Source organism: Herpailurus yagouaroundi, unplaced genomic scaffold, assembly GCF_014898765.1.
Source record: "Herpailurus yagouaroundi ecotype Mexico unplaced genomic scaffold, PumYag 181, whole genome shotgun sequence".
In the NCBI taxonomy this organism is placed as follows: domain Eukaryota; kingdom Metazoa; phylum Chordata; class Mammalia; order Carnivora; family Felidae; genus Herpailurus; species Herpailurus yagouaroundi.
The window spans coordinates 1,173,159-1,197,301 of record NW_024412412.1 but is presented as its reverse complement, the minus strand read 5'-3'; the positions used below and the strand labels follow the sequence as shown (position 1 = coordinate 1,197,301).

The following is a 24,143-nucleotide window of genomic DNA, read 5'->3' as shown; positions in this document are numbered from 1 at the left end:
ACTCTGAAGGCCCTACCAGCCCCTGAGCAATAAAGGTGTGTGGGTCCTGGATCAACAGGGTTCAAAAAGCCTCTTCTAGGGGCGCCTGGGTGGCGCAGTCGGTTGGGCGTCCGACTTCAGCCAGGTCACGATCTCGCGGTCCATGAGTTCGAGCCCCGCGTCGGGCTCTGGGCTGATGGCTCAGAGCCTGGAGCCTGTTTCCGATTCTGTGTCTCCCTCTCTCTCTCCCTGTTCCCTCTGCTCCCTCTCTCCCCGTTCATGCTCTGTCTCTCTGTGTCCCAGGAATAGATAAACGTTGAAAAAAGAAAAACAAAATTAAAAAAAAAAAAAAAAAGCCTCTTCTACGCACACGCCTGCCTTGCTGCTCCTTGTGGGAAGTCCCTGGTCAGAGGGAGCACGAAAGTGTGCGCGGGCCAAGCTCTCGTGCTATCTGGTCCTTCCCTCTCCACACACGACTACTGCGTCGTTATAAAGATGTGGGGTGTAAGGGGGGAGCCCTGGGAAGGTCAAATCCTGATGTGGGTCACGTAAAAAGTAAGCTAAATATTTCATACTTTAACCTGAAGTGTGAACAGACATGGGTCATCACCTGGTGTCTCCAAGACAAGCGACTCACACCGACCAAACAGTATGGAGAGACAAGAACGGACATCCTTTTGGGTCCATAAACATAAGTTACTTTATTAAGCTTCTGTGCCATTGGAAGACACCAGCTAAGTCTGTTCCACAAGAAGGGCGGGGGCCGCAGGATCGTGAGTTAGTCGTCTTTGGGGGACGCGGTTTGCGGGGTACCTTTGAGGCTTCAATCACTCCTTACGAGGAGATAAACGGGTGTTACGGATCTTGACCTAAGCATAAAGCCGAAGCAGCAGTAACCAATATCGCCGCCGTGAGCGCCCTGTCACTTAAACACGAGTCGGACGTTTCCGTGACCAATAAACGCATGTTTTTTGCAAAGACGTCAAAGAGGCTTTCAAAAGAAAAAAAATAAACCTAATTTTAATTGCACACCCCAGGCCAGAATCAAATGTCTGTACGTGTGTCCCCCACTGCCCACAGTAGGGCGGTCCCCTGAAACCTCTCGTGAGCTGGAAGGACCCCCTTTGCAGCACTTTGCTGTTACACAAGACCTACTGGGTGCCTGTTCTCGCGGACTAAAGGAAGTCGGGGCGGGGGGACCCTCACTTTCACAGGAGAGGCCGTTACTCGGCGGACACATCTCTGCTAACAGTGGAGGCATGCACCTAAGCGAGCTCTGGAAGCGGGGGGGCCCCGGACCTCCCCGCACACGTGCTAGGCTGGTGCCCGCCTTCCCGAGGAGGCGGCAGGTGAAGGCGGCATGCCTGCCCTCCCAGCTCGCAGGGCAGAGTGCCCAGTGCCTGGCCCTGAAACCCTCAGGAACGCCAGCCACGGAATGAGGGTCCAGTTGGGAAGCACACCGGCAACTCGGTCCGTTGAAAACGGCTCTAAAATCCAGACAGGTCTGATTACCGAACATCTACCTTATTTTACCAAGTGACCAAGAGAGTGTGAATACACGCTTCTGGTTTTACTGGAGATCCCCTGCTGCGTGACCCCACAGCCTGCACTGGAGCACACACACCCACCAGGCTGGCTCCGTCCCCCAAGGGGGGGAGGGTCACTCCTGCAAGGGGCCCGCCCGCGGCTTCGCCACCAGATGGCGCGACCGCAGCCAGGCTGGCCTCTCCATCCACGGAGATTCTAACAAGGGGCCCAAACAGGACCCCTTCTGTCCGAGGACAGTGCCCTGCGGCTAAGAAGGTCACCACCACCAGATAGGACACACAAACTGCTGACCGTGTGACCGGACAGACCGGATGCTGACCTGACGGCCACAGCGGCGGGGAAGGGGGTGCGGGGGAGGGTTGCTGATGCCGAGTCACGCCCGGCACCGGGAGCGCTCCCTCCTCCTGGACAGGTGGCCCGGCCGCCACCGTGACGCCCTCCCTGATGGTCAACAGGGCCGCACACGGTTAGGCGCACAGGAGCAAACCACAGCAGGCGACAGGGTCGCGACGGCAAAAATGTGCCCCCAGAGGCAAAGCCAGGCTTTGCCACACCCTTTGCGGCCACCGGGAAATCAGCACAGTCAGTGTGACTCGGAAAGAGCGCCGGGGACAGCGCGGTCCCTGCCTCACTCCGCGAGAGTCTGCGGCGGGGACCTCGCGGAGCCCGTGGACAGCAGCCGCCTGCGCCCCGGGGCCCTGGGCTCCGAGCGGCTACTGCCCCTTCTTCTGCGGCACCTGGCCATTAGCCCCCACGGGCCGGCCGCCTCCGGGCTCCGGCTGCGCGAAGTTCCAGTCCGCCGGGGTCAGGAGCTGCTGCGTCTTCTTATGGGTCCAGTAGGGGTTGAGGACGAGCGTGAGCAGACCCAGCCCCACGAGGAACAGCGCCAGGTGCGGAAGGTGCAGGCTGCTGCGCAGGCCGTCCCAGTGCCAGAAGCACACCCACCACATGTGGTAGGTGAGCACCATGCGGCAGTGGAACATGTGGATCATCAGCCACTGGTTCAGCTTCCAGAACAGGGAGTCGGAGCAGCCGGCCTGTGGGACAGAGCACACGCGTCAGGACGCGGCCGCCCAGACGTCACGCCCACCACGAATTCACCACCTGGGTGCGCCCAGCCCCCGTGCCCGCAACAGCCGTGCCCCCCCTCCCCCGCTCCCCCTCCCGGGGGCATCGCCCCGGAGCAAGGCCACCCGTCCGCTCCCGGATTCGTGCTCCCAGGAGCCGAGGCCAGACCTGTTTCCAGTCTCACTTCAGTCCCCTTTCTAACCCTGAGTCACACACACTGGCCGCCAGCAAGCCCTGGGAGAAGGGCCTCTGGGGACAGGGAGGCTGAGGGTGATACACGCTTACCTCCTGGTTTCATCTTGGGTCCTTTACCCCCGGAGCCCACGGACGCAGGCACAAGTGGACTTTCCTTAAAATTATTCTGACTTTACACTAAAACCAGTTTCCAAGACTTGTAGCCAAAACCGAACAGAGAACTTGAAGATGGCCCATCAGATCCTGGACGCGAAGGCGGGGCCTGGCCAGCACCAGGCCACTCCGGTGCCAGGACGGTGGGCCCCCAGCCAGGTGACAGAGGACATCCAGCACCCCCGCATCCCCGCACCCCTCAGACCTTCCACACACCAGCCTCTCCGACCTCGTCTCCGTTGACCCCAAGCTGCACAATCTCCCTCGGGAGCTCCGGGCCACAGGTGGCCCCTCCCCGGGTGGGGACACTGTGTTGCTTCTGCACAAGGAAAGTCAGCAGTTTGAGGCAGAGAGGCCCCGAGAGCAGGCAGCAGAAACGACCTCAGGAAAAGGATCAGGCTTCACTTGAGCCACGTCTGCCGAACCCTGAGGAGGATGCAAACCAATTTCCAAGAGTGAGTCTGTTTTTAAAAAACAGGAAAGGAATCCTAACTCTGAGGTCATAAAAGTGTCATCACGGCTCGGACAAAGGAAAAGGAGACTCCGTGGAAATGATGACTTAGGGCAAAGAAAGTCAGAAAGACAAGAAATTTCCTTGCCATCTGAAATACGGTGAGCTTGGCCCAAAACTAACGCCACAAGAAATGTGAATGGCCTCCTACTTTCAGATCGGACACACCCAGGCATGTTTTCTAGTACTGCTGAGAGTTAAGTTAGGCGTAAACAGCGCCCAGAGGAACATTCTATTTATTCCGGCAGAGTTTAAATTTCCTCTAGGTGTAGAGGAAAGCACCTACGGGAAGAGGAGGAGAGAAAAGAATCCGACAGACTGGGAGCCCCGTGGAGGCTCTAACAGACTGTCCGTCTGCAGGCACGCGGGTTCTTGAGGCCGGAGCCTCGGGCCCCCGCAGACAGCCTCCCTGCCTCAGTCTCTAAGTGGTGAGTCTTCCCTCGCCACTAAAAGCAGTCTTCTTAAATCATGAATACTCGTATCACAAACACGAACTCTTCCCCGTGGAATAATTAGGTTACGTTTGGAAAGCTCGAAGCTGGGGGACCGAGCGTTCTTTGGCATTCCTCAGTGTCACGAGGTGACGGAGCTCCGAGAAAAGCCGGGGACAGGAACGAGCTCTGTGACAACGCACACAGAGAGGGCTTTGTGCGGCCCCGGCTCCCGGCGGTGAGCACCGCACAGGACACACGCACGACAGCAACGGTTTCTACCTCACCCACTTCGCGTCATGGGCCGGTGCGTCCTAGATTAACCGTATCACCCAGTGTGCGAGTCCCGTGTGAGTCCAAGCCACACTGCGGAATCCCAGCCGAGGGGGAGACGCTAAGAACGGGCCCCTGCTTTTGAGATAGAGACCCGTCTTTACACGACGGTGACATTTTCGGTCTTGATTCACACCCTTCAGTGTGCCATCAAATCAGACCTGGATGGTGGGCAGATTCTTGAACAGGACGCCCAACCGTGTGTGGATTTGGCGACTTTATTAAAGGCTAAAAGGATTTCCACACGTCAGGCGGCACATACATACAGCAGCGTGTGAACTGCAAGGAAACAGCTAGAGTTTCTGACCTGAGCTACCGCGTTTTAGGGCACAGTTCTGTCGCTGGGACCTGCTTGCTCCGTAGAGTCAACACAGCGAATGGTGTTGAGAAGCGACCACACCAAGACCCCCTTCTCCGTCCTGCGTACACAGCGCCCGGCAAACCGCAGAGACCGCAGAAAACGGCCCAAACCAGGCCTGTCGCCCGCGTCCCCCCACGGCTAGAGTCCGCCTTCTTCGTGGGGATGCTGGGGACCGGAGGTCGGGCCTCCCAGCACACCTGAGGAGGGAGACACCTGGAGACCCCCAGCAGCCCTGCTCCAGGCGGGGCACAAACAGGTCTGGAAAGACACCGTGAAGCCGTTCGACACCGACCGCCCGAGCACAGGAAAGAGAAAGATTTCATTTCTTCTTTTTAAGAGCATCCTCCAAAAAATGACAAAAATTTGACATAACTAATAATCTATCTTCTCGGAACACGCGAATCACAGCCCAAGCTCGCGTGTCTTGTGGGTTGTGGTGCCGGTCACCACGGGGCACGGTGTCCCAGCGCATGGATGGACGCGGCTCCTTTCGGGGACATCCCTTCCCGCCGCAGCCACGTCTGCTGTGAAGCCTGGTGTTCTCACGTGTGAGGGGGCAGAGAAGACAGGACGGCTGGGCCACCGCCTGTCTGACCCGCACACCCTCCGTCCACACCCGGCCACGATGCCACCGGTGCCGTGCTCACAGCCAGAGGGCACAGGGAAGCGTCCGCCCTGCCCTCCGTCCTCAGGAGGCCCCGCTCCGTGGGGAGGACACCCACGAGGGCAGCGCCGAAAAGCCACGTGGCGTGAGTGGGCGGGTCCCAAGTCACAGCACCTTACCTAAAATGACCCACACCCGGACCAGCGGCTTCCATGACCGTTCAGAGCTCAGCTGAGTTGAAACGCTCCTTCACTCCATTAACGGTTTCCAGCCTCCCCCCAGATCACTCCTGTCCAAGGACCTCACGCCATCCCCAAGCCCCCCATCCACGAGCAGCTGTCCAGGTGCTTAAACCGCCCGGCTGCTGTAGCGCCCCGTGCACCTGCCAGCCCGGCCCCCTGTCCCCCTCCACGGCACCTGCCCCTCTATTGCCACATCCTCCTGTGGCACCGGGTGGGGCGGCCCTGGGGGACGACGGGACTGCTGGGCACGTGGCCAGGTACGTACGAAAGTCTGCACACTTACACCGCTAATTCACTTCCGGTGTGCGTACAGCATCGACCCCCAAGGACCCTGAAGGCAGTGTGGTGTTTCCTACTTCTCTGTTTTCTCCCAAAGCTTACCACAGTGTGCAGGAGTGACACAACCCATGTGTGCTGACTGCAGTAGACGTTTACAAAACAAAAAGCTGTGTCTCAAGTTTCACGTAAAACAGGCTGTGAACGTGTCATACGAGATGGCCAGAATCTGATTCTAAGAGTTTAACGTGAACATCTTGATCTCAGAATAAGAATCAAGATGTAGACAGACGACACACGTTTTTTAAAAACACGCTTTTGAAAACATAAAGGAAACAAATACACAGATAACAATTCCAGGTCCTAAACAACCTTATTCAGAAACAAAAACACGAGAAAACCATCCCGATGTGTGACAGCCGCCAGTGAGACGGCGGGCAGGAAGCCTGGATCCGCCCTCCCCACAGACACTGATTTAGCAACCGTTCACACACACAGTCCCTCCGTGAGAAATGCGACACCGATGGAGAGGCCCCTGTGCAGGAGAGCCCACGCTCGCCGCGGCCGGGAGGAGCACTCAGGGCACCCTCCCGCACCACGTGATCGGGAAGAGACCCCAGAGGAGGAAGGAGCGCCCAGCACCCCAACTTTTCCGAGGGGCTCCCGGAGGACTGGCCTCGAGCTCGCCAGTCCTGGAGTTCTGACAGTCCAGCAGAGCCCGGCTGCCCACGGGGAGCAGCGGCAATGGCTTGGCTGGTCGACCCCACAGCGGCCTGCTCTGCCCCAGAGCCTGGGGCCAGGCTGACCAGCGGGGTCGTGTCCCATGTGAGGAGTGTGTGCAGACCTGGAGAGGTGCCCTCCTGGTCTAATGCACAGACAGCAACGGAGCCGGGAGTGGGACCAGGCAAGGGAGCTCTGAACCAAGGAACAAGGAGAACCCTCCAAAAGCACCCCCTGGTGAGACGGGACCGAAGGGTTTACGTGACAGAGAATTACACACAACTGTCACGAAGATGCTCACTGAAGTCACGAGAACAACATGCATGACCACAAGCGAGAATTTCAAGCCAGACAGAAGAATGTTTAAAAACAAGTACCAGACAGAAATCAAGGAGCTGAGAACACGGTGAAGAACAGAAAAGTTCACTAGAAAGTTTAGCAAAGTGATCTACAGATGTAACGCCATCCCTACCAGAATCGCGATGCTTTTTTACAGAAACAGAAAAAACAATTCTCAAATTCACAGGAAACCACAAAAGACCGCAAATAGTCATGTCACTCTTGAGAAAGAAGAACAACGATGAAGGCATCACACTTCCTGATTTCAAACTCTATCTCAAAGCTAATCAAAGTTGCCCGGCACTGACACGCAGTCCGATGGAACAGAACGCAGAGCCCAGAGAGAAATTCACCAGGTATGATCAGTCCATTTCTGACAACGGGGCAGGGACAGTACCTTCGACAGGTGCTGCTGGGGAGACCGGACAGCCACGTGCAAAGGAACGAAATGGGACCACGTTCCCACACGAGACACAAAAGGCAAGTCAGAATGGACTCAAGTCTTAAAAATAAGACCCAAAGCTGAGACTCCTGGAAGAAAACATGGGGGAAAAACCTTCATGACGTTGGTCTTAGCAATGATTTCATGGATAGACACCAAGGGCAGGCAACAGATATAAAAACAAACAACGGGCTGCATCAAACGAATATCCTGCTTTAAGCAAAGGAAACGCTCACTGGGGTGAAAACACAACCTACAGAGTGGGAGAAAATATCTGTGAACCACATAACTGATAACAGATTAGTCTTCAACATACATAAAGAACCACAACTCGATAGTAAAAAACAAAAAAAAAAATCAGATTCAAAAAATGGCCTAAGGACTTGAACCGTTTTCCAGAGAGGCCAACAGCTGTATGAAAAGATGCTCAGCATCACTCGGAACCTGGACCCACAGGGAGGAGCCGCCTCGCACCTGTCAGGACGGCTGTCGTCAAGCACACGAGACGAGCGTTGGCGAGGGTGTGGAGAGACAGGAAGCCTCGCAGTGTGGGGAGAGTGAAGATGGGGCAGCCGCTGTGGAAAATGGTTCGGAGGTTTTACTCTCTAACACCGAGCTACCTTAAGATCCAGCAAACCCACTTCTGAGTAGTTTTCCAAAATGACCGAAATCACGATCTCGAAGAGCTGTTAGCTCCTTCCCTGTGACGCACAACAGCTAAGACACACAAACAACCGCAGCGCCCAAGGCAGGTGCACAGACACGGAAAGTGTGCTGTACACACAGAACAGAAAACTGTTCGGCCTGAAAAAAGGAGAATCTTTGATATGCAACGTGGATGAGTCTTGAGGACGTGATGCTCAGAGCGGCGAGCCCATCACAGAAGGACAAACACCGCATGGTTCCACGATACGAGTTACCTACAATGGTCAAACTCACAGCTCAGTGTGGAATGCCGGGTGCCCGGGGCTGGAGGAGGGCGGCAGGGAGCTACTTATCACCAGACATGAAGTGTCGGCCACGCAATGGGAGACAAGCTCAAAAGAGCTGCAATAATACCGTTACCTAAAAACTGGTTACAAGGGTAGATCTCAAGTGTTAACATAACATGAGATAAACATTTCAGAAAGATGTGTGTATTCATATGTACACTTTTGGACCTTGTTTCAAAAACATTTGAAAGAAAGAAAAACAAAATCACCTTTTCTGGGGCTTACAGAATACGATCAGCTCAGATCCACTGTTTTGTTATGGAGCCAGAAGCTTAAAACATTTGTTTAAAATTAGCAGGGGCACCTGGTGACTCAGTCGGTTAAGCATCCGACTTCGGCTTAGGTCATGTCAGAGTTCGTGGGTTCAAGCCCCATGTCGGGCTCTGTGCTGACAGCTCGGAGCCCAGAGCCTGCTTTGGATTCTGGATTCTGAGTCTCCCTCTCTCTCTGCCCCTCTCCCACTTGTGCTGTCTCTCTCTCCCTCTCTCAAAAATAAATGACATTAAAAACATTTTTTTAATAAAATAAAATAAAATTAGTAACACGGAGGGGCGCCCGGTGGCTCAGTCGGTTAAGCGTCTGACTCTTGGTTTCTGCTCAGGTTGTGATCTCACGGTTCGTCGGGCTCTGCTCTGACAGCGTGGAGCCTGCTTGGGATTCTCTCTCCCTCTCTCTCAAAATAAATAAACGTTAAAAAAATTAGTAACACGGAATTCAACAAAATGAGAGGTTACTGTGGACGCCATGACCTGGTCTGGCGGGGACCCCGAGCGTGGCGCACAGGGAAGCCGTGGCACGGACGCGAGACGGGAAGGGGGCCCTGCCCGGCTCCCCAGGTCGTGCTGACGAGGGCAGAGAGGACAGGTGAGCCCCACGCCCGCAGAAACACTCACCTTCAGGAGCATCCAGGAAACGCAGGTGAAGGGGGTGCTGACCTCCAGGAGCAGCGTGATCATGGCCAGGTAGTGGCCGGCTCTGAGGTTGACCACCGAGCCGAGAAAGCCCAGGAAGGCAAAGAGGTGGTGGACGACCAGAAACCAGTCAAACGTCCGGAAGAGCACGTTGGACACGTGAACCGCGACGTTTTCAAAGAGAAAGAATCCCGTTGCCGTCGCCACGTGAAACCAGCACCAGTTCTGCTGGCCGCGCGCCTTATCGGCCTGGAGCACGGGGTCCGCCAGCAAGGCCCACAGGCCCGCGGCCGTGCTCTGAACGCCAAAGACCGCGCGGGTGGCCGCCAGGTTCCAGAAGACCTTCTCTCTGGCCACCAGGGAGCGGTAGGTGGCATTCAGGGAGGATGACAGCTGGTGGCAGACGACGAAGACGCCCACGTAGAAGACAAAGCCGGCGACCACGAGCGTTGAGCGGATCTTCCAGGACGTGTAGTCCAGGTCGAAAATGCTCCCTGCCGTGCCGCCATCGCTCACATGAGTCATCGTCCTAGGTGCGGAGGATTAAAGGCGTCCCAGGACCAAAGCAGGGCTCGGGCGCCCACGCCGCGTCTCGTCCCACGAGGCACCGTCCGTGCAGGTGCGTCTGGGCTCGTCATGTATTCGTCTCCGACCTGAAGAAGGAAGACAGGCTCACATGTGTGGACGGGATGGGGGCCCCCCCGCTTCTCTGCTCCTGCAGGACGCACACAGTGCTGGGAGAGGGAGTGTCACAAGCCCTCTGTCCTCACGGGCTTGCAGACAGGCAGGCAGGCAGGCAGGCATGCGCATGCACACACACACACACACACACACACACAAAGCAGGGAAGCGCCACCGGCAGCACCTGAGGAGGAAAGGAGAGGGCATGGGAGCCGGGAGGTGGGACAGCAGCAGTGGTGAGGCTGATGGCACACACCATCCGGGACTCTGCCGCGGGGACGCCCCGCTCACAGCCTGGGTCACGCTCCACAGGGTGAGACACTTAGGCAACCACACCGGGATACGCTTTGTGAAAGCTTCTCCTCACACCCCCGAGGGAGAGCCCTGCCCTGCCCTCTACAGGCCGCACACAGTACTGTGCAGGGTACACGCCCCGGTCGGGCTGCGTGCAGACTTCACACTGTCTGCGCTCGCTCTCCGCACGCAGAAATCACTGTCGGGAGCACAGGAGCAGGGGCGGCTGTGTAGACGGGCTGCAGTAACGTCTGGCACACAGAAGGTGTTTGCAGGACTCAGCACAAGGATTATCATCACCCGTCACGTCAGGGTCCTTATAAACCGGAGGAAAACCCAAGTCCCCAGTTCTAGTCTGTTAACCTGCCTAGGGCGTGAAGCCCGTCCACACTCCCATCTGAAGCCAGTGCAAGGCCTGGATGGGAAAGGGACGAGGCCACCCGCGTGTGCCTATCCCCGCCCTGGACACCGGGAAGGACAGCGTGTCCCGCCCAGGCAGGGGGCTATGCTGAGTCCTTGCCGGAGGAAACCCACCTCCCACCCTGGACCACGTCAGCTCTCAAACACAAGGTGGGAATTCTGATTCCAACCGTGAAAAACATCCCCTACGCTCAGTACGTAAAGACACAAAGGAGGGTGTGGGTATCGCTTACCACTGCCCCGTTTCCAAATCCTTTTCTCCTACACCAGCGGCGGCTACACGCAGAGAAGATATTACAAACATACTTACCCACTCAAACAGTAAGTGCAATTGAAATAACCCAATAATTTCTCTGTAACAATGTAAAAACAAAACTTCATTCTTTGCCCAGAAATAAAAACCAAAAAAATATTTCTTCTTTTCACAACCGGCCCATTTGCTGTTGCTGACCTCAAGTCCGGCAGAGTTTGGAGACTAAGAGGAACTTCTGGCTGGATTTCCAATACATTTAAGGACCCTCCCGCCTCCACGTTAGAAGACGGCTGTCGTACGTTTTATATTAGTTAGCGCAACAGACTGCACTGTGGTGACCGCTAGAGGAAGGTCACCAAAACCCATGCTCCTGCCCTTCACACGCGTCCCCACAGAGTCTGAGCACCGTGCTCCCAGGACGGGGTCGGGTGGTGGCTCTTGACCTGCCCCCTGCCCCACCCGACGGCCCTCCTGCACAGGCAGCTGTTTGAAAGCCCGTGTCCCTCACCTCTGGGCTCCTGCTGGCGCTGGGTCCTCTAAGAGTCCTTTCCCCACCCGGCCCCACCTGTCAGCCCTTATCCTTCCGATCTCGGCATCAACGCCTTTTCCTCCAGAAGCCCTCTCTGGAAGCCTGGCCTCCACGAGACAAGCAGCTCTCTGTGGGCGGGGCTGGGCCACCTGCCCGCCGCTGTGCCCCCACCGCCTGATACGGCGCCTGGCACAGAGGACGGGCCCAGGAAACACTTGTTGAATATACGCTCCCATGGTCACATTTACGTAAGTTTGGACGCGTTGTCTGTGAAGCTGCCAAGGCCAGATTCTCGAGCCCTCAGAACAGGAGGAAGGGACCTCTGAAGCGTTCTGTGTCAGCCTCGCAGCGCGGGACCCCAATGTGCAGGAGGGAACCCCAGGATCAGGTGCTAGCAAAGTGGCCAGAGTCCCCCCTGGTCCCCCTCCTGCCCACACCTTCCACATCCCACAGCCCTGCAGGGGGCTCACCAGACAGGGCACCTCCTCAGGAGCGGAGGGCTCTCCCACCCACATCTGGGCAACAAGGAGCAGGACTGGGCAGGGGCCACGGTGCGTTCCAGCTGTCCATCCTTGCGGAGGTCACCATGTCTAGCTGAACTGCGGGCTGTGAGCCCAGAGCCACAGCTGTCCATTTGTGACTACTCGGCGAAAAGAACTACTCTGCCCAGTCACGGTGACCACTGTCGGGACGTAGGAAGTACTAGCTCCTTTAACCCAAACCACAGAGGCACCTTTTCTAACTACTGAACTCGTGGATTTGATAATGGTCCTGTAATCAAAGGCAAAGATCATAGAAGCATTTGTCTTCCTACTTCTGAGTGAACCAAGCTCTATGGCAGGCTGGCTCTTTGTGGGTATGAATCGATTCAGGGAGGAAAGACAAAAGCACACACGTACACACACGTCCCCCCGGGAGTCCCGAGTCTGTGCCATCGCCCGTGCCCGTGCCCAGGAGTGCTCTGTATCGGACAGGACTGAAGGCGCTGAGGGGGCTGCGCTGGCCGCTTCACGGACTCGTTCTCTGCTCCTGTGATTCACACGCCCCCAAAAACACGTACAAGTGCACGTGCACACAGGTCAGTCTAATAGATGACAGGCTGGCGAGAGCACCTGGGCGTCTGTGCGCTGGTGTGTTGCGTTTGTTCCCCTGCACACTCCGACATCGTAAAAACCTTCCTGGCTGGGCAGCCCGCCCCTCCCAGGCCAGCCCATTCTTGAGAGAGCAAAGCAGGGACCTAACCCATCAGAGTCCTGCCTCCCCATCCAGCCCCTGCACCTGGAGGCACTACTGCTCTGCCTTGACCGTCCCAGGGTCCACCAAAGCCCACCGAAATCGTTCAAGCGAGCCAGTCCTCGCGTTCACGCTGACCTGCTTGCCTTTCCCATGGAAACCCCAACAAAGGCTGCAGCCTAAACCTTGTCCTGTCTCCCGACCGGTACTTTCCCATGGGGCCCAGCATGGGGCGGGCAGGGCCCGTCTCCAGGGCCCACGAGTGTGATAACCCTGGTTCTCCTGAGCCTCTGCTCTGTGTCCGCTGGTGCCCACACCTGTCTCATAAAAGCACACAGAACAATCCGGTTCTGGAGAGTCACCTCCTGACCCCACAAGGGTGGGGGAGGCTGAAGTTTACAGGTGCAGGTCAACTTCCTGCAGATTTCCAGGGTTGGGTAGAAAGGAAGCCTCACCTCCAAGCACGTGATGGTAACCATTACAAGAGTCACCCTGCACAAAACTGTAAACTCTGCTAAACTATGGACTCCCCCGAAGACTTCTTGTACTCTCCCACGAGCCAGTCACGAGGTCCGGGTGACAGTTCCCATTTTGCCACGATTGCGTGAATATGCTCTTAGCCAAGGATCCCAGCTTCTGTGGCTCCTCTGCTCGGGCCTCTAAGCCTCAGGCTCGGCCCACTGGTGAGCCAGGACAAGTGCTGTATCAGGAAGTTTGGGCTCAGGATCGAGGGACCCCAGGGTGCCACGGCCAAAGGAATAAGAACGGTGGAATCCGACCGTGGTTCCACTATTTAGGGCCATGCTGGGCCTGTTTCTGACTGTGAGAATAAAAAAATCTACATAAATGCGGGAGAGTGGGCATTGGGTACTAACAGGAAGCACCTACCACATGCCAGGCATGTTCGACTAGGCCGTCTGCAGGAGAGCCCAGGCGTGGTCACTGATTCAGACTGCACTGGCATGTGACCAGACGGCCCTCAGAGCCCCGGCCCATGGTGCACAATCGATCGCCTGTGGTGTCTCTTCCACGCGCGTGGAAGATGCCTGTGACTGGGCCCACCTCCAGATTCTGCCTTTACGGCCCTGGAGGGACGGCCACGCTTGGGCATTTCCTAAGCACGCGGGTGCCCTGAGGCAGGTGCGGAGCCACTGAACTGGCATGACCTCCGCTCCCCATCTGGTTGTGAAAACCCAGGAAATCTCAGGTGGGGTGGCCCAGTCTCTTCCTTCTTCCAAACAAGGTCAGCGGAACTCAAAGGCAGCACACAGCGGCAGTGGCTTTAAATGTGAGCCACACACAATCAAAGAAAAGCTGATTATCCTGCTGGAAAGAAACGCTCAAAGCAAGCCACTGTGAGTCTCTCTTTTCTACTGCCCCTCCCTTGAGGCTCCTGCCCCCTACCAAGCAGCGTAGGGACCAGGGGGTCCTGAGGGCCCAGGAGGGGACGGCCTCAGTGTGCCTCCAGGGTGGAGACGTGCACCGTCCCGGGTAAAGGGAATGGAAAAGCGGAGGTTCTGAGACAGGGATCCGCTCACCAAACTCACAGTCCTCTGGAGGATGGTAGGACACAGGCCCGTTCCTGGGTCCACATGTTTCAGAACCACATGCTTGAGTCGCTGACAGTAAGACCACGTGAGGCAAGGACGGAGGCACAGGGCTCCTGAGGAGGCCCAAGTAAGGCGGCCGGGGGCGGGCCAGCTCTTCACGTGGGTGATGGGAAACTGGCTGCAAGGGCTCAGAAATCCGAGCAAAAACACTGTCCTTTAAGGTACACGACAGAGGGGTGCCTGGGGGGCTCAGTCGGCTAAGCATCGGACACTTGATTTCGGCTCAGGTCACGATCTCACGGTTCACAGGATCGAGCCCCGCGTCTGGCTCTGTGCTGACAGTGCAGAGCCTGCTTGGGATTCTCTCTCTTTGCCCCTCCTCCCCTCACTCTCTTTCTCTCAAAATAAATAGACTTAAAAATTATTTTAAAGTACACCATGGAGAACGTGAGGAGCCTTCTAGACCTTTTTGAGGACAGTATCATATATATACATATAAATACATATTTAAAACAAAAACAGCTGAAGACAGTAGTTAAGAGTCAGATGTCGAAACAAAACAGGAGAGCGGAGCTGGGACAGACGGGTGCCAGCCAGCGAGGCAGTGCAGACAGGGTGGGGCCGACCTCCAGTTCTGTCCTTCCCTGGCCTGTCACCCTGATCACATCCCTCTGAGATGGCACAGAGGACACTAGGGTCACCGCCGTCCCACTGCCACGTGCCCGCCTCCCAAACTGGAGGGCTCCTTTCTGGGGCCTGAAGTCTAGCGGGTGGTCACAGCTGGAAGTCCCTGTTCCCTCTCGGGGACAGCGGAGGCCCAACAGCTCACCTCAGGCTCTGTTTCCATCTGGAAGGCGTCTAAGTCCAGGTGGCTGCGGAGCTGTGGGGGTCGGGGGGGAGGCACTGGTTCCTAGAGAGGGGCCCAGGGTCCCCCACCCAACTCTCTGCAGCTGTTTTCTTTTGGAAAAAAAATCTATCTACAAACCTCGTCTTTCTAAGATTCGCTGGTTTCAGTGGATGCATTGCGCTGAACCAGCCGTTTTTTAAAAATTTAACAAGCATTAGTTTCAGGGCCACAGTGTGACGTGTCAGCCCTGTCTCCGGGGATGAGACTCCGTGGCCACCAGGACGCTGAGAACTCCATCTGACGCCCACTGAAGAGTTCACCAGGGGCTAAATTGCTAAACTGCCAAATACTAGCAGTTCTGTATTTGGCTACGATAATTGATCCAAAACTTGGAAATGAGGAAGGGTGTATGCTTTCTACATCATGCTGGATGACTGCTTAACAAACCTCGTGAGGATCACTTGACTTGGGAGGTAACTGTCACCCTTTCCTGGGGACCGGCCATTTCGGTCAGAGAAGTCAGAGGTTAAACCATGACGCTGATAAGGGGCTATCCTCCCCTTTCGGCCCCAGGAAGAGATAGTGCGCGGTTGTGGTTTCAGTGGGCCCAGACACTCACCACTGCCCTGCCTCACCCGGCATGCCTCTCCGACCCTTTCATTCACTCGTTTTTGAACCGGCTTTTCATCCTGCTGGGTCCATAGTCAAGGAGACCAAAGTCACCTGACACGTGTTCACTGTCTGTGTGAGACCCATGTGTGTATCACTTTGAGAATGATGGTTTGGTCGTGTGTAAAAATGTTTCTTCCAAAATCAAAAGAAATTCAGACTCCAGGAACAGAACAAAATTCAGAAAATCTGACCAAGCATATAAATACAAAAATAAAACCCTGTAATCCTCCAAGCCAGCTCCAGGCCGCATTACTATTTTCAATTCAATCGATTCACTAAATATAAGCTCTTACTAATTTTTCCCCTAAAAAAGGACCGGGGATACATACTGCCTGGCGCCTGCTCTTTTCCCGTCCACAATCCTGCCTGCAAAGTTAGGTCTCCCCGGCACGGAGACCACCCCGCAGGGTGCACCGGCCCATCCAGCGGCCCATCAGGCTCCCCGTTTCTCACAGCTCCCCACTGCCAGGCAGTGCACGTGGTCCAGGCCACCCGGAGACCCCAGCACAGGCGCACAGGCGCAGCTCCAGTGTTTAGGGACAGGAAGCGCTCGGCGAGAACGCACAGCGAGCGGGCCCTGGGAGCTGCCTGAGGAAGGCTCACAGCCGCGCCCTGCTGCTTCCCGAGCTCCGCGGCTCCCCGGCACAGGGCTCCCCTGCACAAGCACAGGGCTGCCCCGCACAGGGCTCCCCCGCACAAACACCGGGCTCCCCTGCACAGGGCTCCCCCGCACAGGGCTCCCCTGCACAAGCACAGGGCTCACCTGCAAGCGGGGCGGCCGGAGCCCTGTGCAGCGCATCCCCACCCCCGTCCAAGCCGGGACCTCGCTCCCGGCCACGCCGTAGGGGAGCGCAGGCCCCGCCCCGACGGAGAGGACGCCCACCCCGTCCACGCGGCCCCCGCCCCTGCCCGTGCGCCCACCCGCCCACCGTCCTCCCTCATCCAGGCACTCACCGCACGGCCGCCGTCACGACCTCGCCGCAAACACGGCTGCGCATGCGCACGTCCGGTGGGCGGGGCCTATCGCGGGGCCGAACGGAACCACGGGCGCGGGGGCGGGGCCTAGCGCGGACCGGACGGAACCGCGGGGCGGGGGCGGGGCCTAGAGCGGGGCTGAACAGAACCAAGGGCGCGGGGGCGGGGCCTAGCGCGGGACCGAACGGAACCAGGGGCGCGGGACGGGGCCTAACGCGGACCTAACGGAACCTCGGAGGCGGGGCCACGGGGGCGCGGACCTGGCCCCGACTTGCGGCCCCTGCCCTGCCTGCCCTGTACTCTCGGTTGTGCGCAGACCCTCGCCGCCCTCGTCACGCCCCAGGCTGACCCCGGGAGAGCAGCGGCTGTCCGAGGAAAGGGGCCGTCTGACAGACCCCACCGTCGCGGGGGTGCTGGGTCCCCGCAACGTCTTTGTGCCCACCGCCCACGGTAGGGCCCCGGGGATCGCGCACTGCAGAGACAAGCCCGCGGAGCCCCCCCCCACACACACCGGGACCTCACGGAGACCCCACGGAGCCCCCCCTGAGAATTCACGGAGACCCGACGGAGACCCCATGGAGCTCCCCCCCCACCCCGGGGACCCACCGAGTCCCCTCGGACCCCCCAGAGTCCCCGCGGAGCCACACACCCCCCCCCCCCGGGGACCCCACCGCGACCCCAAGGAGCCCCCCCTTGGGATTTCACGGAGACCCCACACAACCCCCACTGGGACCCCTACCCCGGAGGCCCCCTCCCCTCACCCGGAAGCCCAGGGATGCAGCTCACAGCTGGGCCGCAGCTGGAGGCCCCAGCTCCACGCCACACGGGGGTGACTCAGCAATCAGAGACTTGGAAATGGAGAACATTCAGATAGTTTCACTTCCCAACCTTTGGCGAACAGGGACTTCTCTCGACCCTAGTTTCTGGTCTGCAAAGTCCGTAAGACAGCCCCACTGAGTGGTCTGTCCCGACTGTCACTCCTCTGTGTGTGGTTTTGTGAACCCCTGGAGGCAAAGCTTGGGCACAGGGTGTTAATGTCATCCCCTGGGAACTCCTTATCTTCCGGAGAAAGCAGTTGTTTTAGTCTCCCCAGGACCCTGGTTGCTTATGGTGGCTTGTGGTTTCCAGAGCCCCTCTGGGCATGTGATGGATATCCAGCAGGCCCCCTCTCCTGGCGGTGTGCCCCCCACATCACCTCATCACCTGGGCTCCTGTCCCTCAGAATCTGCTTCTGTGAAACGGAAACTAGGACAGCATCCACTCGGAATACTGCCCAGGGAATTAGATGTTATGATGGGAACAGTGGCTGGCATTATATTGGCATTCAGTGCCTGCTGCTTAGTCATATAAAGCCATTAACTGTAGGAACTGCCAACTGGGTGTCAAACTCCCCTGTCCTTATCTTCACCGTCCAGGTGAGGCAGCCTCCAGAACGAAGACTTCCATGGGAAAGGCAAAGCTTGCCGGCCTTGCCTGTGCCCCTAGTTTCTCCCGTAGTTCAAGAACCAGCCCACAGAAGACAGAGCCCAGGGGCTTAGAATTGGGGGTTTGGTTTTTGAGTGAAGATGGCCAGGCAGCCTGGCCTTGCGTAAACCCCCTGGCTTTGGACCCAGACAGCCCTGGCCTCCGGGACCACCAGCTTCGAGAAGTTGGCGTGCAGCCTCTCAACCCCTGAGCTCTGTTGGAAAATGTGGGAACAGCACCTGGTAGGGGGCTCTGAGGTCTCCAGGGGCGCTGACTCATCCGGGCACAGCTCCAGGTCAGCACGCAGTAGGGCCCTTGCCCCTGAATATTCCCCTGAAGCCCTTTCTTCCTTAACCACATCTACCACCACCGGACACTTTGTGTTTTTATGTGTTTGTTTCCATAATTTTTTGTTTTCTGTGTCTTTCAACTAAAATGTGCCCTGCATGAAGAGGGACTTGGCCCTGCTCCCTCTTTTTTTTTTTTTTTTAAACCATTTATTTTGAGAGAGTGAGAGTGGGGGAGGGACAGAGAGAGGGAGAGAGAATCCCAAGCAAGCTTTGTGCTGTCAGCAGGAAGCCAGACGTGGGGCTCAGTCTCATGAACCCTGAGATCATGACCTGAGCCCAAATCAAGAGTCAGACGCTTAACCCACTGAGCCAGGCGCCAGGCGCCACCCCACCCCCCACTCCCTAGAACATCCTCAGTGACCAGTGACTGTCTGCTGCCTTGTGAAAAGCCATTTAACCTGCACCCACATGCCTGTACCCATCCAGCCTCCTACATGAGAGGCCCTCAAAAACTTTATTGAACTAAGAATATGACAGATCCTGAGTCACGCGCTTTTGTTTTGTTTATTTTCCCTTCCCTGAGATGTGTTGCAGGTAACCACTGCCCATGTACATCTGGGGCCAATGTGGGGATAAAGTAAGGCGTTTTAACTGTGAATGTTCTTTGAAAGTAAGGTATCAGAAAATCAGTCTATACCTTCAGCACATCAGGAAGAAGGTTTCCATTCCCATTCAGGTTTTCAAGTTCAGCGCTTTTTTTCTGGTGTGTGCCACCTTGCTTTAGGTGAAATCCTGGTCCTGAGTGTCACATAAAAATGTAGCTATAGGGGCACCTGGTGGCTCAGTGGGTTGAGCATCTGACTTCGGCTCAGGTCATGATCTCATGGTTCGTGTGGTCCAGCCCCGCATCGGGCCCTGTGCTGACAGCTCGGAGCCTGGAGCTGCTTCGCATTCTGTATCTCCCTCAGTCTCTGCCCCTCCCCTGCCTGTGCTTTGTCTCTCTCTCCCTCAAAAATAAGTAAAGATTAAAAAACTTGTTTTAAATGTAGCTGTAGTGGTGACTGTGTGCTGGTGCGGTGTGCGGCCTCTCGGGGCGCCTCCCTTTCCTCGCCCTCAGTGCCACCTTATGAATACAGAGCTGAGGCTCATAGAAACCAAGCGACAACTTGCTCAGTCAGTCTCATAGGCAGAAACCGCCTCAGCTAGAATTTAAATGTTCAAGGACTGTGCCTTTCCACTCTGCCCTCTTTGATGCATCGTGGTAAGATCAGTCATTTGGAAAACAATCCAGGGACAACCAGTAATAAGTAACCTGGTGCAACTCAGAAGACAGACGGCACTGCAGCCTTATTTCTGCTCACAGGGGACCCGCGGGACTGTCCTCCCGGTGAGGCCACAGGGACCCACGGACTGTCTTCCTACTGAGGCCCCTGTGGGTCCAAGCGGGTCACCGGCCCCTCCCTCCAGCAGATGCCACAACATATCTGCTGTGTGTGACACAGCCTGGCAGGTGCTTTCCGGAAATGGTTCATTCACAACCATTTGGCTGGCCTGGCACGTCCTGGGATGCACGTAGGCATATTCTCGCACTTCCTAGGTGAGAAAGCCAGGGCTCCGGTGTGGTAAGGTCAAGGAACCTGTCCCCTCCCCTCAGCTGCTGAAAGATGAGGCTGACTTTTGAAATTCAAGGCCATGAGGTGTTTGGAGGCAATTGAAACTGATTTTTTTGGGGCGGTGGGTAGGACAGTTTTAATATTCCCTTTCCTTTCTGATCGTGTAAGCAATAAAGCTCATTGCTTGCTTAAGAACAAGACAAATTTTTTAAAGACATTAATTAGCGGGGGTGGGGTGGGTGCAGTGAGATTTCTCCTCTTCTTTTTTCTTTCCTTTTTATTTTTTATGCTCACTTCTTTTTCCAACAGAGTGCAAGTGGGGGAGGGGCAGAGAGAGAGGGAGACCCAGAAGCTGAAGATGGCTCCAGGCTCTGAGCTGTCAGCACAGAGCCCGACGAGGGGCTCGAACCCACGAACCGTGAGATCATGACCTGAACAGAAGTCGGACGCTTAACCTACTGAGCCACCCAGGTGCCCCTCTGGTTATTTCTCGGTAAGAACCAAGAAATAAGTGGACGGGCTGTCATGGGGGGAGGGGGAGCTTTCCCCTTTTAAATCCCTGTATTTGTTACCAGAGAACACAGTTAGCCGAGGAGGAGAGATATTCCAAACATTTTAGGGGTCCCTGGGTGGCTGAGATGGTTGAGTGTCCCACTTCGGCTCAGGCCATGATATCACGGTTTGTGGGTTCGAGCCCCTCGTCAGGCTCTGTGCTGACAGCTCAGAGCCTGCTTCAGATTCTGGGTCTCTGTCTTTCTCTGCCCCTCCCCTGCTCATGGTCTGTCTCTCTCTCTCCCTCTCTCTCTCAAAACTAAATAAATATTAAAAAAAAATTTTAATACATTGGACCCCAGTTCACGATCTGCAGACCACAGATCAGAAACGAACACGGGATTCTCTGGACACCTGCACTGCCAATGAGGAGGTTCTTGGCCCCGCTGTGATGGAGACGCTCCCTGACCTGCTCTCCTGGGGCTCCTCTTACCCTCAAGGCCCCGACCTTGGGGCTCTGCCCTTGCACACTCCGTCCAGTTGTGGCAAAATCCCTACCCTTGACACATCTCCTCAGCCTGCTTTGGCAAGAATGCTGTTGGGCTGGTCTGGTGGGAATGCCCCAGCATGAGGCTTCCCACCCACCGGCACCCCAACACGCACCCGCCTCGGCTACAACCCACTTTTCCTTGTGGTGGACTTGCCCACCACCCCGTCCCCTACTGCAAAGCCCACCGCGGGGACACTGCATCAATGGCGGTAGTTTCCTGAATAATGCCTGTGTCAGCACTCTTCAAGTGTCACGGGGAACATTTCTTCAACAATTATGGCAAAATGAAAGCTTCTTAGAAAGAAAAAAAAAATGCCAGAGAAGAATGCATTCTCTTGGAATCATTCCTGCCTATATGAGTATTCACTGCATCTGACTCTTTTCTGAAAAGTATGTGTTTGAACCACGAACCATGGTTTTGATGGCTCACGTCCAAGATTTTCAGAGGGCCCTGAACTGGGGTCCCTTTGCTTGGGCTGGTGTTGCGACCTGGGAAGGTGTGAGTGACCTCTCTGAACCACAAACCTACAAGGCTGGAATTCATCTCAAGTGTCTGGGAACATCAAGGCTTCTGCTCCGTGAGTGTCAGCTGAGCCAGGGCGGGGCTCTCTCTGCAGGACAGGATGATCTGGAAGCCGAGGGCTGTGATTATCTTGGCCCAGAAAGAACCATGAGTCTCGGTTGGCCAAACACACAAGCAAAACAACCAGCGTTTAAAAAAGTGACTCGATAAGAGTGTGTTTGCTCAAGGACCAGGAAGCCAGGCTGTTCCAGAGCGGCCCTGCCCAAGCCGAGCCTGGGCTAGCCGACCCCTCCTGGGGGGCACGGGGGGCGTGGGACATTTGGGTCTTCGCAGCCGGTGGGGGTGGGGCTGAAGCCCTTCCGGGGCGGAGGCTGCTGCACCCACAGACACAGAACTGCGCCCACAACGAAGGCAGGCAGTAATGCAGAGGCTCAGACTCAGAAACCCTCACCAACTTCGAACTCACAGGAGCCCAGGCTGCGGTGTGCTCAGCGAGCCTTCCCCGCACCCCCCCCCCCCGCCGCAGGTCTGCCCGGTTCCATCCCCTGGAAAGGGGGGCAGAAGGGGCTCCTCCACTGAAGGAAGTGGTGCAGCCTTGAGGAATGTTTAAGTCAGAGCCGCAGAGACAGGATCCCTGCGATCCCTTGGGATTTTTTTGTTTTACCTCAGGTACTAGTTTGGGAACAGACTTACAGGCTCAAAAGTCACCCTCTCCCCCGCCCGCGCCCCCCCCCCCCAGCACAAAGTATAATGCAACGCACAAATCAAATATCTAGGCACAGAAAAGGAAATGAGAGGCAGTGTGTTTCGAGGGTCAGGTCGAACGTGACACAGCAGGCAGATCCCCACAGCAGGTGGGCCCTTCTCGAACCTGCCGCACAGTGAGAACTTACCTGAGTGTTCTTTCTGCTCTGCCTCCCGGCAGGTGCACATTTACAGGGAGAGGCAGGTGCCGCCAGAAGCCACCAGCAGGAATCAGGAAACACTCCCCTGGTTCTTGTCTCCCTGTAATAAGTCACAGCCCTCGTGAAGGAGCCAGACCCGGGCCTCAGGCTCGCCCCTTCATGTCTGTTTGCAGGCCCCCAGGAACCAGACAACCTTCCGTCTTCTCTGGTGCTGGCTGCTCAGTGGCCCGGCGCACGGCCTCCTCTGACGGTGACAATTACAGGTCTGAGTCACTGAGGGCGGAACACGATGTCTATAGGGCTCCCACTGGCTGGGGCTGTCCACCCTCACCCCTGAGGGAAGCTGGTGCGGGGACCTCGTGCTCACACCTGAGCCTTCTGGCAAACCTGGCCGTCAGGAGCCTACCAGCCAGACCGGCCGCACCAGGGTCTGACCTGAGCCAAAGCGGTGCTCGGCCATGACTCTGGAGTTGGGGGTCACATGTCTCCACCAGGAGTACGGCCGGACCTTCATTTCGGCACACCGGCCAAGAGGGCCGTCTGCTCTTTTCTGCCAATAAACATTACCCGTGGAAGTCACTTAGCTCTGACTCCCAGGCGTCCGGGAGCCAAATTCTTGCTATTACACAGCCTACTGATAGGAGATAACAAAGCGGTACGTGCTGGAGTTTACAGATAGCAGGAAAACAGAGATTGCTCTTGGGGCAGTTACTACTTGTAGAAAGCAATACTACCCACATATATAACGCTTTTGTTCATAACGCATGCTTTATAAACATTATTTTACTGGAGTATGTGCTCAAAGAAGATTAAAGTAAATAAACAAACATGACCGTTTCTCTTTGCCTTGACACATTTCAAAAGGAGCAGAGGCATTGCTCTAAAATAGAATGTGTTCCCGGGGTGCCCGGGGGGGGGGGTTCAGTCGGTTAAACATCTGACTGTTGATTTCCACCCAGGTCACAATGTCACAGTTTATGAGTTTGAGCCCCGTGTCGAGCTCTGTGCTGACAGCGTGGAGCCTGTTTGGGATTCTCTCTCTCGCTCAAAATAAACAAACAAAAAAAAACGTGTTCTCAACTGAGAAACTAAATCTCGGTTTAAATCGTTATGTCTGTGTGGTTTGTGTATCAATCCTGTGTTTTCCTTTCTATGTTTTAGGATGCTTTGATACGTGGGGGCCTCCCTGACGTCACGGGGACTGCATCCCCTAGGGTGGTGATGACACCCCACCCACCCGCCTGCTTTCTCCGGCTCTCAGCCGTGGGGCTCTGACCCCCGGGGCAGCCCCTGTACCCAGAGGAACTGAAATTACTCAGACCTGCCAGTCCCCGGTATGGTCAGCTGTCCCCTTGCCGGCTCAGTCCCTCCTATGAAAACCACAGTAAGGCTTCCCCCCTCACTTCTTCTGCCCCTGACCGACCCCGGGGCCTCCAGGGGGGTGGCCCCGTGGGACCTGCCCTGCCTCCTGTGTCCAGGAATCTGCGACCTTCAGCTGCTTCCTTCAAGACGATCACTTCGTGCCTGCGTGTCTCACGAGGCCTGCGTCCAGCAGATCCCAGGCATACACCCTCCGCTCAGCTGTGTACCTCCATTTCCAGAAGAACCAACAGTTCTTTCAGCCCGGTTGAAAACTAACAAAAAACCAAAGACCAAAAGTCGCCTAAAAACAGAACGCAGCTGACACAGCAGCAGGAACAAAACAGTGAGTTTACAAGGTGTCTGTGTTTAAAATCCTCGTGGGTAA

At 56.3% G+C, this 24,143-nt stretch overlaps 1 protein-coding gene and 1 long non-coding RNA gene across 6 annotated transcripts; one reads left to right on the top strand and one right to left on the bottom strand.

Moving 5' to 3' along the window:
• Positions 1-654: 654 nt before the first annotated feature.
• Positions 655-22,496, bottom strand: CLN8 (CLN8 transmembrane ER and ERGIC protein). Of its 5 annotated transcripts, none has more exons than XM_040489797.1 (3): positions 22,385-22,496; positions 9,088-9,758; positions 655-2,564 (listed from the first exon to the last, which is right to left on the bottom strand). In XM_040489797.1, exons 2-3 carry the CDS (start codon positions 9,628-9,630, stop codon positions 2,241-2,243), a joined length of 867 nt encoding a protein of 288 aa, XP_040345731.1. In that variant the 5' UTR covers positions 9,631-9,758; positions 22,385-22,496; the 3' UTR covers positions 655-2,240. The 5 variants fall into 5 exon arrangements, with proteins under 5 accessions (XP_040345731.1, XP_040345732.1, XP_040345733.1 ...); XM_040489798.1 differs by lacking the exon at positions 22,385-22,496 and adding an exon at positions 16,539-16,616; XM_040489799.1 differs by lacking the exon at positions 22,385-22,496 and adding an exon at positions 16,348-16,475.
• LOC121039595 (uncharacterized) lies at positions 16,835-23,225 on the top strand. Its single transcript, XR_005794867.1, has 3 exons — positions 16,835-17,009; positions 19,677-19,885; positions 22,417-23,225. It is a non-coding gene; the product is annotated as an uncharacterized LOC121039595 (long non-coding RNA).
• Positions 23,226-24,143: the final 918 nt, after the last annotated feature.